The 17,994-nt window shown below is 39.5% G+C and overlaps 2 protein-coding genes across 5 annotated transcripts in view; one reads left to right on the forward strand and one right to left on the reverse strand.

The window, feature by feature from the left end:
• The window catches only part of NSMAF (neutral sphingomyelinase activation associated factor), a 59,365-nt gene extending 50,344 nt beyond the window's left edge, over window positions 1–9,021 (forward strand). For all 3 annotated transcript variants that reach the window (XM_019631902.1, XM_019631903.1, XM_019631904.1), the window contains exons 24-31: window positions 2,547–2,614; window positions 3,426–3,493; window positions 3,917–4,040; window positions 4,952–5,035; window positions 6,029–6,179; window positions 6,617–6,719; window positions 6,863–6,972; window positions 8,357–9,021. In XM_019631902.1, coding sequence (XP_019487447.1) covers window positions 2,547–2,614; window positions 3,426–3,493; window positions 3,917–4,040; window positions 4,952–5,035; window positions 6,029–6,179; window positions 6,617–6,719; window positions 6,863–6,972; window positions 8,357–8,451 — 803 coding nt within the window. In that variant the 3' untranslated portion in view covers window positions 8,452–9,021. The remainder of the gene's footprint in view (window positions 1–2,546; window positions 2,615–3,425; window positions 3,494–3,916; window positions 4,041–4,951; window positions 5,036–6,028; window positions 6,180–6,616; window positions 6,720–6,862; window positions 6,973–8,356) is intronic.
• Window positions 9,022–10,131: 1,110 nt separating this feature from the next.
• SDCBP (syndecan binding protein) overlaps window positions 10,132–17,994 on the reverse strand; it is a 37,862-nt gene continuing 29,999 nt past the window's right edge. The window contains exons 5-9 of one of the 2 annotated variants that reach the window (XM_019631905.1): window positions 16,778–16,939; window positions 14,758–14,933; window positions 13,164–13,335; window positions 11,848–11,939; window positions 10,132–10,771 (exon numbers count right to left, since the gene is read on the reverse strand). In XM_019631905.1, the coding sequence (XP_019487450.1) occupies window positions 10,717–10,771; window positions 11,848–11,939; window positions 13,164–13,335; window positions 14,758–14,933; window positions 16,778–16,939 (657 nt within the window). In that variant the 3' untranslated portion in view covers window positions 10,132–10,716. The remainder of the gene's footprint in view (window positions 10,772–11,847; window positions 11,940–13,163; window positions 13,336–14,757; window positions 14,934–16,777; window positions 16,940–17,994) is intronic. The other variant, XM_019631906.1, reaches the window with a different exon arrangement.

A 17,994-nucleotide genomic window follows, 5' to 3' on the forward strand; every position in this document is an offset into this window, starting at 1 on the left:
GTCCTTGGCATCTCGAGCAAAGAATTGAACGAGATACCGGGGCAAAGTAGTGAAAAAGCAGTTTATTAGAAGAGACAGTACACTTTAAAGAAATAGAAGTAGGCCCGAGCAGTAGAGAATGGCTCAAGGGCCCATTATTAGAAGAGAAATTACATTCCAAAGAGTTTGGAGTGGGCCACGTGCAAAGGCAGGGTTCAAAACGCTTAAAAAATGGAAGGGGACAAAAAAGTAAAAAGGGCTGATGTCCCAGGACTTGGAGTTTTTATCCCCTTTCTCTAGAATGGACTGTTCACCTCTTGAGCGTGGGACTACTTGATTGGCACCTGTGATTAATAAGAGGTACTACTGCGCAGGTGCAAGTGACTGGTCTGATCTAGTTGGGAATTTTGTGCCCATTTGTTTTCCCATTTGTTTTCCAGCAGGGGTAGGTAATTACAATACAAAGGGGAGTTTTGGGTGAAGAGGGGATGTCCCCTTCCCAGTCCCATTCCTGGGACGTGCAGGAATGCAGAGACCCAATGCCTGCCTCTAGCTGCCTGCCTCATTTCCCCCTTGAGAGACGTGATCCCCATAAAATCTCTCTGGGCAGTTGAGGGACAGGAGGCCTTTTCTTCTGTATCTGCTTCCTGCTGGGCAGGGGCATAGAGCTGTCCCTGCTATTGGGGGATTCACGGAACTCTCGCCCTAGCTGATCTCAAATGAGAGGAAAGGGTCTCGAGCTCCATCTGGAAGACCGTGTTTGCTTCTTTGGTTGCAACTGGCAATCTTGCTGCGGTATCATCTGTATCCCCAAGGTGCCTGAATGAGGAAAAATAGATTTTAATTAATAAACGTGTTGGCTCTCATGAAGCCTGTGGCCATTCCGCCTGTCACTCAGGTGGCCGTCAGTTGCCTGGGCCCAGAATGGGTTTGGAAAGAATCATTAGGCTTACTGGCCTGGGGATATTAGGAAGTCACAGGCTTTTAAGTAGTTATCTGAAGCAGGGGTAGGAGATTTCTCTGACAATCTATTGTTAAGATTTAGAAACTGATTTACAAAACAATCAAGAAGCAGGGGGATAGGAGAATTCTAGGATTCAGGCTAGGAGCAATCTTTAGGATTCAGAAACTGATTAGAAGAGTAATCAAAGACAGGAGCTAAGAAGCTAAGAAATTAGGGAGGAGACTTAACATTTCTTATACTAAACATTTCTGTTGGAAAGAACACTTAAAAGTTTTTTTGTTTTTTTTTGCAGGGGTGGGGGGTGGGGGGGGGTGGCTACTCGGTTTGCCCACAACACGTGTTAATTGAACCGGCAACCCTGTTGCTTAGTGCTCGCACTCTAACCAACTGAGCCATCCGGCCGCCCAGGAAGGCCATCTTTGTGACAGAGAGTCTACTGTCTTCCCTGAATGCTGGCATTTTGGAATAAAACTTGCTTTTCTTTCCACCAACCTCGCCTCTCGAGTTTTGGTTTTTGTGTGGCGAGCAGCTGGACCTTTTGCACAGGAACACAAGTATGTTTACAAATGAGGAAATATTGCATATTTTAAATATGGGATGTTTGGAGCACATTGTAATTTCCGAGTCTTGGTTTTTAAGATACACTTCTAAAACTTCTGTTAGCAGGGGAAATTAAAAGCTGCGACAGTTTAATCCCTACTTTATTATTCTTTAGAAAGCTATTGATTCTCTTCTATAAATGCTAATTCAGTACAAGGTATCACACCATAATTGGGCTAATGTGTTTTAAAAAAAACAACTTATATTACGACAACCTTTTTGTTTTCTTTAATATTAAAGTTGCTGTTTTACTGCTCTTCAGCTTGTATTCATTATTAGACTTAACTCTGTGTTCAGTCATGCTGAAATGTCAACAGTATGCTGTGTCTGTACTGGGTTTTAAATTGATTTCCTTGTCATGGAGTTGCAGATCATAGAATCTTTTTTTTTAAGATTTTTATTGGGGAATTGGGGGGATGGGAACAGTGCTGGGGAATTAGGGCAAGGGGAACAGACAAGTTGCTGTTGTTTTGTTCTTCAGTCTAGTTGTGGAGGACGTTGCTTCACTGGCCCAAGTTGGCACCATCATTGCCCTCTTCCCGGTGAGGCAGATCAGTCGCTGGCTTCTGGACAGCCGCTCACGGCGGCTGCTGGCCACTCACACTGGCTGCTGGCTACACACGGTAGCCCATGGCAACCCACTGCAGCAGGGGCTGCAGCCTACGCTGTCGCCGGCAACTCACAGCAGCCCAGCTCCAGGTTGAGCTGTTGTTCAGCATCTTAGCTGTGGAGGGCAGTGTCACTGGCCCTCATATGTGGGATCCGAACCGGGGCCCTCTGGCGTCCCAAGCCAGCTCTTAACCAACGCGCCACTCGGCCAGCCCAGATCATAGGATCTTAATGTTGAATAAAACTCTAGATCTTCTAGCCCCATTTTTCACCCAGCATGTACCAGAAATATTCCGCCTGGGGCCTGAGGAACAAGAAGGGCAGCGTTCTTTGTCATCTGTAAGAGTCAGGAAATCATTCTTACAAAATGTTTACTTTCTCATTTTTAAATTAGATTCCACCTTGAAGATGTTTTCTAAGCAATCCAAAATGTTGCAAAGAAGTATATCATTTTCAAATATGGTGAGTTCATTTTAATTTTAAATCACTGTTATGATAGAAATTCATGTAGCGTTTTGTTTTGTACACACAGATAATGATATTGCATTTCTCCCAGAACAATTGCGTTGATTTCTGTGTGGTATCCATGATGTCTTAGTTAGATTACTTCTACATTAAATTTATTTTTTTTTTCAAACTGCCTCTTTTTCATAATAATGTGATTTTATTTGTAGCCTAAAAAACTTGAACTGCTCTCCAGTAGAATTCTCCTTAATAAATGTTTCCTTTTTTGAAATTGTCAGACTAAATGTATATATGCTACTTAAATAACTTATGTATTTTTGAGCTGATGGGATACCTAATACTAGAAAACCAATTCTCCTAAAAAATACATTTTATTGTTCATGTAAATCATCTGAAAGATTTTGAAATTCCCTAGGGAATTTTGGAAGTTTTCCTTACCCAGCAAGTCTGTAATCCTGAGAGGATATTTGCATGCTTGAGGCTAATGCCCAGCTGGCGCCTGCGCCCCCTGCTGTCTGTAGGAGCTCCTCCAGCCCCCCCGCAGTGAGCGAGGGCCTGCCACACCCCGGAACACCATCAGGCAGGTCCTCCTGCACTTGACACACTTTGACTTTCTTTCCTATATTTGGGAGGAAACAAGGCATCATGAATTAGCCGGTTGACAAAAACTTTGTAAATATGAGGAGGGCCAACATAAACAGAATTTGAGCACTAATTGGGGGGTAGAGGGGGTTTGTATAAGAGTTTTATCATGTTAGGGATTTCATAATGATTTTAAGTTATTCATGTTGAATCGTTTGTATTTCAGGCTTTATCATCGTGTTTACTTTTACCAGGAGATGCCACTGTCATAAGTTCTTCATGGGATAATAATGTGTATGTATTTGCATGCTCCTTGGTAACTCCACACACATGTAGCTACCTTTGTGGACGTAAAGCAGGAAAGGACAGAATCTTTTGCTGGCAGGACACTTGTTTTTAAAAAACAACAAATATTAGATGAGGATAATACTGTTGGATTTGAATATGATTATTTGAATCTAATAATTCCTCCAATTGGACCCTACTTTTCTCTAAGTTTTAAATTAAGGTAAAAACAGATGAGCCAGACCTGGAAATTTCTAGTTTTAAATTAAAATTTTCAGTATTTTGGTTTGATAACATGAGAACAAGTAATTTGTTATTCTGTTAGGCCTTAGTAAGTGCAGAATTTAACATAATGTTTCTTGAATATGTGTTTAAGAGTCTTAAAATTAAGCTGAATGTTGTTTTAATAGTTCTCATTATCTTTTATGTTAGCTATTTTTATTCCATAGCATTTGGAAGACGCCAGGACACATTAATGGGACATGATGATGCTGTTAGTAAGATCTGTTGGCATGACAACAGGCTATATTCTGCATCATGGGACTCTACAGTGAAGGTTTATATATAATTTCTAACTTAAAATGTTTGGATGATACAAATATTATAAAGAACTCAATTACCAGTTAATGTGTTCAATCACTTCACTATTTTTCACGAAGTATGTAAGTGATATATAAGGATATTGAATATTATTGCCTGTTTATGTGTGCATGTCTCAATATGATAGGAAGTCTTCATGATTTTTGTACTGTGTGTTCAACTGGGGATTGAATGATCTAGTATTCATCACACAGCAGGATTATGGAGAAATGTGCAGTCGCAGCCCCTTATCTAATACAGTTAGAACTAGCGGTTGATCAGTTAATCAGAAAATGTCAAGTGAAAGTTTGGAATCATTAAAAGATAATGCATTTTACTGAAGGAGCATACAAATGCACATTTATTCACCATTCTATTGATGTAGGACCATCCATAAACCACACCAGTATCCATTGTCTCCCGTTTCCAATCTGCATTTATATAAAAAGTAAGAACCTAAAACCATTAGAATTCCTTCAAAAGATTTTTAGGAATGTTTTCCACCGTTCTTGTAGATAGGTTTTCTTACTTACACCTAATTTTAGTAATTTTCTTGGTGACTTGCCTTTTTGAGTCTTCTCAAAGTATTAATATACACTACAACACTTATGTACTCATATTTCCTTAGTTCACACAATACTTAAGTCACATCATTACAACAGCAAGTGCAAGGGATGAAGACAGGCAGTTGACTCTTGGTCAGCACATGGTGGTGGGAATACAGACGAGGGCCTGTGAACCAGGACCCAGAGCGTTACTTACGCAGCTTCATGTAGTTGGCAAGTATGTTCAGTGGAAGTTGGTCAGTCACGAGAGTTCTTCCTGAATGTATTAGTGATGCTTTTCTATTAAATGTTTGCAAATACCTTCTACACTGTTTCATTCTAGGTGTGGTCTGGTGTTCCTGCAGAAATGACAGGCACCAAAAGACACCAGTTTGACGTGCTGGCCGAGCTGGAACATGATGTCGGTGTGAGTACTGGCCACAAAAGTGCACGAAAGCTGAGCTTCAAAGTCCAGGGTGGGGGTGGGGGCGTGAGATTCTTGGTTTTACTTATGTGTTATGATCTTTTGCTTTATTTTGCTTATTGGAGATCATAGTCTCACTCTCAGCTCTTTTCTTTGAGTTGACTCTTTGGGTTTCTAAGTCTACTTTGTCCTTTTTTCTCCAGTTTACTATTTCCCTGAGGATTAGCTACCATCCACCTAGATTTCCAAAATACCAATCTCTCAGTATGACATTGAATATTTGGGTTACCCTCAAACTATTTGTGGCAACAAGCTGTGACCATCTTTCATGTTTTCTGAAATAGAAAGTGGCAGGGACCGTCTGTCTAGGGTGATGCACATCCAACAGCTGAGGACGCTGACCTAGTATCTGGATGGCCCAGTGCACTCAGCCTGGGGCAGAACCACAGCTGGCACTTTGTTCTTTTCACTTGTTCTGTTGCCACTGGGTCACACTGCTGCTTCTTAGACTGTAGCTTACATGACTGCTTTTTCTCTGATGTGGGGAATTATTGCCTAATTTACATGGTTGACAGATCAATTGAGGTTGAGACATACTTATTTAATATGTAATTCAAGATGATTATGCAAGGATAACCCTGAGAGATCCCCCCGTTCTCCCAAATCCCTCAAATAATCACGCATCGGCTGTGCTTCAGGAAGTTTGGCACCTCGCTCCCACTTACTTTCATGGAGTTAGATTCAGTTTTAGACTAATTTAAAACGGCATTCCATTTCCCCCAGTAATACTTCATTTTATTCACTAGCATATGAAGAGTTTCCTTTTTAAATAAATTATCATTCAATAGGTGATGCTGAAATACATCTGCCTTAGTTACACCAGTACCCTGTACCATAGAGTTTAATTTATATCACTATATCTGCATATTTGAATCAGCCTAGGGAAACATAGCTTAGGACGATAATTCTAAATGAAATACGTATTTTCTCCCTTAGGTGGATACAATCAGTCTGAATGCTGCAAGCACACTCTTGGTTTCAGGCACCAAAGAAGGCACCGTGACTATTTGGGACCTCACTACAGCCACCATATTGCACCAGGTTCCATGCCATTCGCGAACTGTATGTGATACTGCTTTTAGCCCAGGTATCATTATGCGTCTTAATACAGATGAAACCGGGGGGATTGGAATTACTATTTTGAAATAAATAAGACTAAAAAGAAAAACACTTTGCTGATAAAAGACATTTTGCCTACAGCTAAGACTGCTTCGTGGCAGAATACAGTATACTTGTGGCATTTGTGCCTAGTAGAAAAGCTGTATTGGATATTATTCTTTATTCCTCAACTCACTAGAGAAATTAGTTTACAAGATATAAATGAACTCACACCAAAGTGTCATCAACTCTGTCTTAGAAACAGATGCATTTCAAGGACAGGATAGTCATTGGTTAAATAAAACAAGTAGCTCAAGGGAAATGAAAGTGAACATTAGGGCACCGGATTCAGAAATAAAATCCAGAATTTTCTACATAAAACCCATTCTGAAGATGTAACTTGTAGCTGTTTACCTCACGTTACAGACAGTCGCCATGTCCTCAGCACAGGAGAAGATGGCTGTCTGAATGTCATCGATGTGCAGACAGGAATGCTTATCTCCTCTATGACTTCAGATGAGCCCCAGAGGTATGTTTTCTTGGGAAACTTGTGAAGACATTTACGTACACACAAGTTCATGATCATGTCGTTTGGACTTGCTTTGGCCAGTTTAATATAGCACTTCCTTCACTATGAACAATGAAATGATTATTTCTACATCGTTCTTGCAGGTGCTTTATCTGGGATGGAAACACTGTTTTATCTGGAAGTCAGTCTGGTGAACTGCTTGTTTGGGACCTCCTCGGAGGAAAAATCACGGAGAGAATACAGGGCCATGCAGGTAAAGAGTTACACAGTTGACTTAACCTTTTTTCCTAAAATGTTGAACTCAAACTTGCCTTCCTGAAAGTCCTAGCCACAGCAGTCAGACAAGAAAAAGGAATAAAAGGCATCCAAATTGGGAAGGAAGCAGAAAAACTCATTTGTAGATAATGTACTACACATATAGAGAACCCTAAAGATTCCACCAAAAAACTATTAGAACTGATAAATGAATTCAGTAAAGTAGCAGTATACAAAATTAATATTCAAAACGTGCTTTCCTATTGGGGAACATACTGCTCTCAGGCGGAAAGCATCCCATGTGCCCTCCGTGCTGTAAATATCCCCTCCAGCGTCCTGGTTGGCTATGTGATCTGCATCTCTTGGGTCCTTCAGGATTTAGATTTATGTTCAGACATTTGACTCTAAAAGGGAAGTTTTTACATTAACTTTCATATGCAAAATTAAAAACCATAGTAAAAGCTCTTGAGTTTATTTTTACTTTTTTTTTTTTTTTGGCTGAGCCATCCTGCCACCTGTTGGCAGCTCAGCGGCTGCTCAGCTCGGGCCAGGACTCGAATCGCTGTTGCTCAGAGCTCAAACTCTTGAGTGAGCTCTTAACCAACTGAGCCACGCAGCCGGCTCTAAGTTTATTTTTAAAGTGTTTAAAATAATACGAAAGTAATGAATCACAGTGAGACCAAGTATTCTTTCCACCAGTGACTAAACCTTCCTCCCAGTTCTCCTTGGAGGACGTTTCCCAGTTTGAGTCCTGGATGTGTGTCCCCTTATTATTGAGCGGGTGTTTTTGCACGTGTGTAATTGTTCTGTCCATGGTTCTTTTCACTTAATAGTGTCTCTTGGAGATTCCCTCTGCTTACATTTGCATGTTTCCTCCTGTTCACTGGGAGGATTTATGGCTTTTAATTCTTCTAGGATCTATGGTTATACTATCTGTTGACTTCCCACAATGAGCAGTAACATCTAACCTTCATTCTCTTCCCTGTCACTCACTTTTATACGATTATTTCTTCTTAGTATTACACATTAAAGTGATGTCTATGCCTTTTTCCCAACTTACTAGCTTAAAATAACATTTGATTCCTTGCAATAGAAATGGAAGTCAATCAGCACACTTAACACCACTTCCCCACCTTCTCCCTCCTCTGCTTCCTGACTTTTGTTAGAGGAACATGTATTTGCGTTCAGTTCTGTACCCATAATTCCCAGTTGTTTTAGCTTTACATTTAAGTGGTTTCTTATTCCTCACAAGTTCCTTGTACCAGGCAGTTTTTAATTTCTACGAAGACTTTATTATAAGATGAGACAACGTAGTCCTTATTAGTGTATCTTTGGGAGCCTCCTGATCTACTTACGCCCTAACCAGAGTCTCTTTCTCTTAGGTGCTGTGACATGTATATGGATGAATGAACAGTGTAGCAGCATCATCACAGGAGGGGAAGACAGACAAATTATGTTCTGGAAATTACAGTATTAAGTGCCTTTTCCTCTCCTGTTAAATTGAACTCTATTTAATGTTATTTTTAAACCAAACTTTTAAAAGAACTGGTGAATGTGCAATGATAGTAATTAGAAGTTTTACCACATGAGAAATGTGTGGTTTTAAGCTTTCTAAATCATGGTGACTTCATTGAAAGCCATTAGTTACCACCCTTTTAAGACAGATACAGATATGAGTGTTAGGGAGAAAATATTATAAGGCAGATGGTTGGTCAGAAGATAGGTTTGAGTGGCTAAGTAACTAAGATACTAAACTGGGCTGGGGAAACTTCCAGATGCATTGAACAATTTAGAATTTTCCAAGAAAATGTGCAGTCTTCTCTCCTTCCAAGTCACTCTATTTTGTCTTACTGATCTACGCAATTGCTGCCTGTTGGGTTTTTGGGATGTGTTTTCATGGAGTGGTTACTTTCTATAACCTACTGTGCCCAGATTCTAAGAACCTGGGGAAGGATTGGCGGTTCTTGTTTACTGTGTATAGGAACCATTTATTTCATCATAGCTATTAAATGCTCATCTTTTCTACATTAAAAATATTTTTCTGTAATGAAAGTTGTTATTTTCTTATTTAAATGATTACAAAGACGAATACATTTTAAGAACTTCAAGTAACAATCCTTCTAGAAAACCACACTTAGTGAGGTGAATGTTGTTCTTACGCTTTTGGAACTATCTTCAGACCCAAGTCCAGACAGCAAAGTAGCTGTTAGGCAGTAGCAGCTTCTTTTTGAATCACAGTAATTATATGATTTAAAAATTTTCTACTCTTTAAAAATATTGTTATATCTTATAGACAGTATATGACATGGGGGAAAAACTCGAATCAGATCAGGGTGATAGAATTTTCAGTCAGTTTTAAATGTCTTTAAACATCACTTGGTCTCTGGTATTGAGTCTACAGCATGAGGTCCTGCTGCTTGGACCTGAGGGGTGCAGAGCTGTCAATATGGGGTTCACAGCTGGAAGCACTTTTCCTGACATTCCTCCTCTCTTAGCACAGAGGGCTTTTCTCAGGGCCCCTGGATGTCAGCTGCCCAAGGTGAATTTCCCATGCTTGTTTTCTAGGTCATGCACATGTTTGGTGAAATCCATGGATAGTTTCCACATGATGCAATGACAGACAGACTAAAATTTAACTTTATTTATACATATTTAATTAGAATAGGCATAAACCACAAAGAAAAATAATCAGGATGAAGTGTCAATGCCGTTTTGTTTGCAGGGAGGAGTCAGGAAGTGGAACAGATTACCAGGACAACCGTCTAAGACCATCCCAGAGTAGCTAGGTTACATAATGGTAAGGATAAGAGTAACATGTCAAAATCAGGTCTTTTTCCACTTAATCTACAAATGAAAAAAGGGAGTCAAAAGTTGATCCTTAGTATAAGAATTTTTACATTAAATATAGTAGTTCATTTTTCAGAAATGATACCAGTAACTTTTAGAAGAAAGAAGTTTCCATTACACAATGACTAGAAAATCTCAAATGCAACTAAGCAGCGATGCTATAGCTCAGTATGTACCATTAAATTATTCTGGGCTAGTGTACATTTCAGTTTACTATAGAACTGCATTTTGGGTTTCAGAAGGCAGCAATAGTTATATTTTGGCTTTTATTCTAGATGCTTAACATAGTTAAGGCGACAGTTCAAGCATATTAATTAAAGGTAGTTAAATTTTAATAACACAATGTCTTGCAACCTACACACACTGTAATGCTTACATGGAATGAAACCAGTGTTTTTTAATTGTTTTACAGACATGCACTACACACACACACACACACACACACACACACACACACACACACACAAACTATCAAAAGCAATCATTCTAAATAAACTATGGTAACAGTAAAAATGCAAATGTACCATAGAAGTAAAGTAATATGAACAGCACTACTTGATACCTAGGCTAACACAAAGCTAAGCCTGCATCAGTCACTCTAATGATAATGGCTTATAAAAGCATCAGGTTTCCAGTAGAGAAACTATTCTATGAAAGTCAGTAAATCTTTTCAAAGTTTCACATCTGTAAAATCAGGATAAGGCTACAACTATCTTGAAGTCTGAACAAGATATCAGATCAAACAGAAAGATTCCCAGCCATGATGTGAGCTAGAACTAGGTCCTCATGCAGCGTATGCTCTCTGGCTCCTAGAAAGCTCCATGTGCATAATATAAAGTTAAGATGCCAAAGAAGTAAACTGGAGTTCAGCCAAGTTCCCATTGTGCCATGACTTTTAAACCTCAGGAATGGTGTGGTCCATCAGGCTCTTCATAATGCTTGGTGCCATCCTACAAGAGAATCACACTTTTATTAAATACTGAAGCTTGGGTTTCTTGTTTTCAAAAATGCTATGCTGAGCCAAGAACAACCCAATTCAAACTTAGCACCAGATAGCATCAAGTGGGATGCTGGGGAGGGGGCAGGTCTTTCTAATGAGTTCTGATCTAAGGGTCTCGTGTAATCTAGTTGTTTGCAAATATCCTGTGTGAAAGGCTGTCTGGACCTTGGCTAGAAAAGTTAGATACTTGTACAAGGAAGTCCTTGTGTATTCAGGCTGATGATTTAAAAAAGAAAGAAAATGACAATGCTGTTATGAATTGGGAGGGAAACGGGGGTGTGGGGGCAACTATCACTGGTTTAAGAAGAGGCCACCACTCTAGAATGATCAGTGATGACAATAACTTTTTTTGTTTTTACCCTAAAAGTAGCTAGCTACCTTCTACCCAGAAGTTGAATCAAACAAAACTTTCATTACAGGTGTTATATTTTTGAATTTTTAAACCTTATTTCTACATACAAGATAGATTCTGAAAGAACGATTCTAAGTTGGCTTAGCAAAAATAGGATTTTTAAAGCTCTAGAGACGATAATCCTGGCTTCTTTTGCAGTCTCTCTTCTGAGCTTTCCAGCCCTCACCCTCCACACACCACACCCCACACGCGACTATGAACCTCCTGAGATGCTCAACAGAAGGAAAACTGGGACTTTTCACACCCGACAGGCAAGAATTCACCATCATGAACCACCATGAGTGGATTTCTAGGCAGACTGCAACCACAGCCCGTTTTACTGAAAATCGGGAGCGGAAATGAAAGCCTGCCCGCGTCTGCTTGTGTACCCTTTTCCTATTAGGAAATGTCAACATTTAGGGAAGAGGATGGCGAATTTTATTCCACACTTCGGAAGTTGTGAGGAGTCATACTTACCAACCAATTCCTGTGATTTAAACAATTTACTTCAAACTTTTAGATAAATACCAGTGCCTTTTAGGTAACGAACCAAAGGTTTGGGAATTAAAAGAAAGCACAGTGCTTATACTAAGTCACATGACCATAATCAACAAGTTAAAGAACTGTTTACTTACCGCTTAATGACATGTTCAAAGATAAAAGCAGGCATGATTGTAATAGTAACTACAGTCCCAGATGTTGACAATATGTCTGCAATTTGAGAGTCCTGTTGAAAACATAATGAAAATTCCAGATGCTTTCTTTAATATAAAACTGTTATCCTTTTTTTCCTTATTGTAACTGTTATTCTTGATAAACATGTATGTCCTCTTATGTTTTGCTAATCTCTCTAAAATCCTAACCCTTGATATTTACAATTTTTTCTTATTTTCCTTATCAAGTTTAATTCTATAGAATCACAATGTTATAGGTAGTAGCAAAATTGCTAACTAAACTGAGTTGCATATATTAGCCAAAAAAATCTTTTTATTAAGATTAAATAATTTCCCCATGTACAATATTACCACATCCCCTCAGTTAACTGTGTATTCCTAGCCACTGTTTATGAAATAACCAGGTGTTAATGAAAACTTTCAGACGTCAAAATAGCCCTGTTCAGGAATTTGTGGAAAGAAAAAAGCTATAAAAACAAGTACTCATAAAAACAACTACTCATTTCCTACCATCTAGATGGAAAAAAGCTGGGCAGGGCCGGCCAAGTGGCGCGATGGTTAAGAGCTGGCTTGGGACACCAGAGGGCCCCGGTTCGGATCCCACATGAGGGCCAGTGACACTGCCCTCTGCAGCTAAGATGCTGAACAACAGCTCAACCTGGAGCTGGGCTGCCATGAATCGCCGGTGACGGTGTAGGCTGCAGCCCCTGTGGCAGTGGGTTGCCATGGGCTACCGTGTGTAGCCAGCAGCCAGCGTGAGCGGCCAGCAGCCAGCGTGAGCGGCCATCCAGAAGCCGGCGACTGATCTGCCTTGCCCGGGAAGAGCGCAATGATGGTACCAACTTGGGCCAGTGAAGCAATGTCCTCCACAACTAGACTGAAGAACAAAGGGACTTATCTGTTCCCCTTCCCCGATTCCCCAATTAAAAAAAAAAAAAGAAAAAAAAAAAAGTTGGGCAATCATTCACTCAAAATGCCATCTAACCTTCAATGCCCACATCTCCACAGAATTCTAGTTCAAGGGGCTTTGGAGATCATCTAGTCCAGCCCCCTTGTTACACAGGAACAATTCCAGATAGTAGCTCAGGTAATTCCTTAGACTGGCCTGAGAGTAGCACACAGCCTAGACAGAGCCCCAGGCCCCAGGTCGCCTGTCTCCCCACTGAGTTTCTACATTTTGGAGGTCAAAATGAAAACAGCACCAACTAGACAGACAAATGAAAAAGACATTTGCTAAAATAAAGCCAGCAGAACAAGACACAAGTTCTGTTCCTTACCTTCAACCCAATGACATTCTGTCCGTTAATTTCACAGATGTTATGTTCTGTGAGAAGACCATTCCTGGCTGCAGAACTATCTTTCACTATGGATGTTATTTTTCCATTTTTAAAGATAAAACCAACATGTCCAGTACTATCCTTATGCATAGTAATTGTACGTTCAAAGGGCCTGTAAACATAATGGGTTCAATTAAAAATACAATTCCATGGTAAACATTTTAATGGATTTCTTCTATTGTGCCAAACTGGATGCTTTGTTATAATAAACTCAGTGTTTCTAATAAAAGCAACTAAGTATAGCTCTGATATTGCACATTCACAGAACACCTCAGCGCCAAAGATTACAGTTGTTGACGCTTCAACAATGCGGGGTGGCGTGGAGGGGGGGTAGGATTAGGAGCGCTGACCCCTGTGCAGTTGAAAATTCACAAATAACTTCTGACTCCAGAAACTAAACTATAGTCGGCCCACCACACTGGCAGATTCCCAACAGCAGATCAAAGAATTTGACCCTTAAACAGCATGGGTTTGAACTGCGCAGGTCCACTTATTAATTAAATCCGTGTATAAGCAGACCTGCGCAGTTCAAAACCCGTGTTGTTCAAGGGTCAACTGTAATTTAAAACAAGTTTCTCCATGATGGTTTGCCTAACGTACTAATCAAGATGTCCTTTTTTTTACGTGTCAAAGACAACTGGATTTTAGAAACTTCCTTAGAGAAAGGCAGGCGTGCAGCTGGGCTGTCTATTCTCACAAGCTATCATGCCGGTTATGATTGCTCGCCTCTCTACAAACTGCCATGATGTTATATGGGTTTTATGATAAACCTGTGCTTTCATAAAACTCAGAACAGTTATATCTTCCTGTTAGTCCTAGTTATTCTTTTCCTTAGATAGAAAGCAAAAATGGCATTCATCTACAACTAAATACCTACCATGTGTGAGAAACTGGAAACACAAAAGCAAATAAACAAGTTTAAATGAGAAGAATAAAAACCCAAAAGCTAACTGCAAAAACAGGATATATATCGGTCCACCTTTAACATTTGTGAGGGCTGGGGCAAGAAATACATGGAGGCCCTGTGCTTCATGTACTAAATGTTATAAATGAACTAACTGCTACAGAAAACGCTCCATCCCCCACCTGGACATCGAGAGCTTCATAACCACCCAACAGGCCAGCTGTGGTTTTCAGAACTCATAGACCACTTGCGAGTTCTGCAGGGATCTTGGCACTTACACCCCAGGCTGGATGTCTACGCAGTGAATTGCAAAGTGAGGCCAGACGCCATGCTGCTTAGTTACTTTTCCAATAGACATTTTCTATATGTTTTAGAGAAACAGATTAAGAGAAGTAACTTCTTAGAGGACAAATTTCTCTAAGCCCTGCAATTAGGTGTATACAAAACCAGAATGCTCTTTTTAAAAAAATCAAACGATGTGAGAAAAATCTGCATCACAATTTTAAGACTCTAAGGCTCATCAAAAACATTTGATTATTTTCTGCAACGAAATACTGAATTCACAGAATAAAGCGTAAGAAAACAGAAAACTAGTCTTGAATTTCTATTTGAACTGTTTAGTCAGCTTACCTGTCACGAATAGTCATAGTAATCTTCTCTCCAAAAGCCTGTTTGAGCACCTTGTGTGCTTTATCAGAGCTCCAGCCTGCACAGTTCTCCCCATTGATCTGGAGTACTTGGTCCCCGAATCTCAGACCAACCAACGAGGCTGGAGAATTTGCCTGGACTAGCTGAACAAATATACCCTACAGAAGAAGACAATAACTTTGGTCATTTACCACTGTTATGGTATAGTTTTAAAATGCTGGAAAATTAGGAACCAACTGTTTAGCTTAGGAATCTACCCTAGTAATTAAAATAACAAACAAACAAAGTATGCATCATTACCCCCAAAAAAGAAACCGAAAATTTTATCAAGGGAATAACCCCAAGAAATAAAGCAAAAAAGAGATTTCAAGTGGTGATTTCCCCCTCAAATCATGACCCATCTGGCTCACCTCAACTTGGAATAAAAAGACTAAGGAAAACAAAGCAGGATTACTGTCATAAATGTGAGCTTCTGTGAGTCTGACAACACCAAGTAGGTGTTAGCCACATGATCATGACGACTTAGGGGAAGGCGAGTCAAGTGTTAGAAGTTTTGAGATTTCTTTCACAGTTTAAAAAATGATAAGTTTAAGTTCATAACTACCTTTCAAGCTGAAGGATTCCTTTACCCATTTGCTAAATTATGCATAATCAAATAAGATTTTATGATTAAACAGCCTAAAAAGGTGGGCACATTCAATACCACTCCAGTTCTTATAAAGAATCCACTATGAGGTAACTCAAGCATGTTTAACTAAAAACTAAACCCACATGGATATTTTTACTTACATAAACTCTCAATCTCAGATGTTGAACAAAATATAAACAAGTATAAAAGAAGAGCAAAACTGGTAAAACGTGAAAGCATCTACAAGGCTAGACCCTATCGACCATCGTTAGCTGGGTCAGACATGACTGTTGTCTGTGTACTCTACTTCAGTTTAGGGTGGTGCATGGAAACTGGGCAGCATCCTGTAAAGTGGTCTGACCAATAAGCTTCGGCCAAGTGGACAATCCACTGCAAGGATAACTGCAACGGGGGGCAAGGGCCTACGAAGAGTATCTCATTTCCTTAGGACGGACAGAGGAAGGAGTGGAGGAAAAACCCTGGCGGAAGGGACAGCAAATACTCTCTTCACTGAAGAGGAAGGGAGAGCAGCAAAGTCAGAGCTGCTCAAACATGCACGCTGATATGTCCTGAGTAAACTACGCATGTGCGAAGACACCGATGCCCTCAGCCCTCTGGGTAGGCAGGCAAGGTTGGGGCTTCCTGCCAAGATCAGCCTCCGCCATTTACCACAATGTGCCACGCTCATTTTGTGTGTGAAAAGATTGGACACAATGAGCTGAGACTTCAAGACTAAAAAGGAATCGAAAAAGGCAACGCCTCCAGCCATACTGGGGTCAAGACTGGGCACGTCCTTAATCCTGAAAGCTTCCTCAGAGTAACCCTGTTTGATTTCTCCAGTATGGTAAGGGGAGAGGTAGTGTCATTATAAAGTAATGCCTACCCTAATTAGAAAGCCAACTTTGCACAGAAATGACCTATTAAATTCAAATTGAAGGATGGAAATAACAAAACTGTAAAACCTCTTCCCAAGTTAAATGATCACCATTTGGTATAAAAATACTCATCATAAGACCACTGATTCTCACCCGTCAGTCTTTCCTAAACTTCCACATATATTGCCCTATTTTAATGCCAGAATTCTATTCATATAAACTATGTTGTCATATATGCACACCAGTGAACTTTATTCCAGGAAGAAGACTCAAAAAAGAGAAAAATATATGTGTACAAAGTAATGCTGGAAGTCCCAGCTCTGCCTCTTCACAACAGGGCATCTCCAAGTGGAAAAACTTAAGTTAACAGATTTAAAATATTCTCAATTACAGACAGACCATTATAGCTAATTAAAGCATTTCATTTTAAAGTATTCTAACACTGATCACTTAATATTCTATAAGCTAGACAAATTCAAAAGACATTAAAAATACTTACATTATCTACAGCTTTCAGCCTGAGCCCAATTTTTCCATCTTGATCCTTACACAAAATGACTTCACGAATCCCTTGCTTAATTTCTGCTCTACGAATTCCAACATCATTACCACTTACAGGAGCCACCATATAGTTCATACTGGAAGGTCTTGCTACCAACTGCTGACAAAAACATACACTGTGTCAACATTTACAAACATTCACTGTGAAAAAAATCTAAAATGTTAAATTACTTGAATATACTCAGTTGTGGTTTCCAAAAAGTAATCTGGAAATTATTTCTATCAAATAAGGTTTGATTTATGTAAAAATGTGACGCTGGTTTTTATTTACGAATTCCCCAGGTACATATTCCCACATTTATCATCTCCAGTAGATTCACTCAGTTACTTACTCTGTCTGCTGCCTTCTGAATTCGCTGCTATTTATTTCATGTGCACTTTGGTTTGTCTTCAACTCAAACGTATTATCCTTGAACTTAAAGGCCATATCATATTTTTGAAACTCACACAACATTTTGCAGAGGGCTCTTTTATATGGTCTGGTTTTTAGCAATCTAGTTACCTTTTCAGAGTTTTTATAAAAGAGCAAACTTCTCACCTCCCAGTGCCACTGTGAGGATTAAACGTGCATATTATGTGAGTGCTGGCACACAAGATAATCAAATATTATTTCTTGTCCCATTTAATAAATACCTGTGAATTACCCAATTGTAGGCACAAACCAGAATAGCTATTGGGTTGTCGGAAAAGTCATGATATATTTTTTCTCTGTTTTTTGTTGTAAAAATGCGTCATGACTTTTCTGACAACCCAATATTTTAGGGACTCATGTCAGCTACCGTATATATTTAAAGTTTCTCATATTTTTCAAGTCTTCTTCACTAAAACTGGTTTCTTATTTTCCAAACCAAAAAGACAATGATGGAAGAGCTCACCAAGACCTCTTAATTGGAATCTGTCATAAAGAGCTCAGGTCGACCTCCATTCCTCACAGTGGCAAAGGCAGGGGAAGAGGAACCTTAACTACATATACACTACGGATTGCAGGGTATTTTGTTCAGAACTCATGGTAATTATAACATCATATTCTAAAGCTGACAATCTACCAGGAGTAATACACATACCACACACAGCTATACTTGAAATCAGAACACAATGCCAAAAAGTATTACTTATGAAGGATTACAAAGATTCAAAATAAATACTATGAGACAA

Source organism: Hipposideros armiger, unplaced genomic scaffold (assembly GCF_001890085.2).
Source record: "Hipposideros armiger isolate ML-2016 unplaced genomic scaffold, ASM189008v1 scaffold_1053, whole genome shotgun sequence".
Lineage (NCBI taxonomy): Eukaryota > Metazoa > Chordata > Mammalia > Chiroptera > Hipposideridae > Hipposideros > Hipposideros armiger.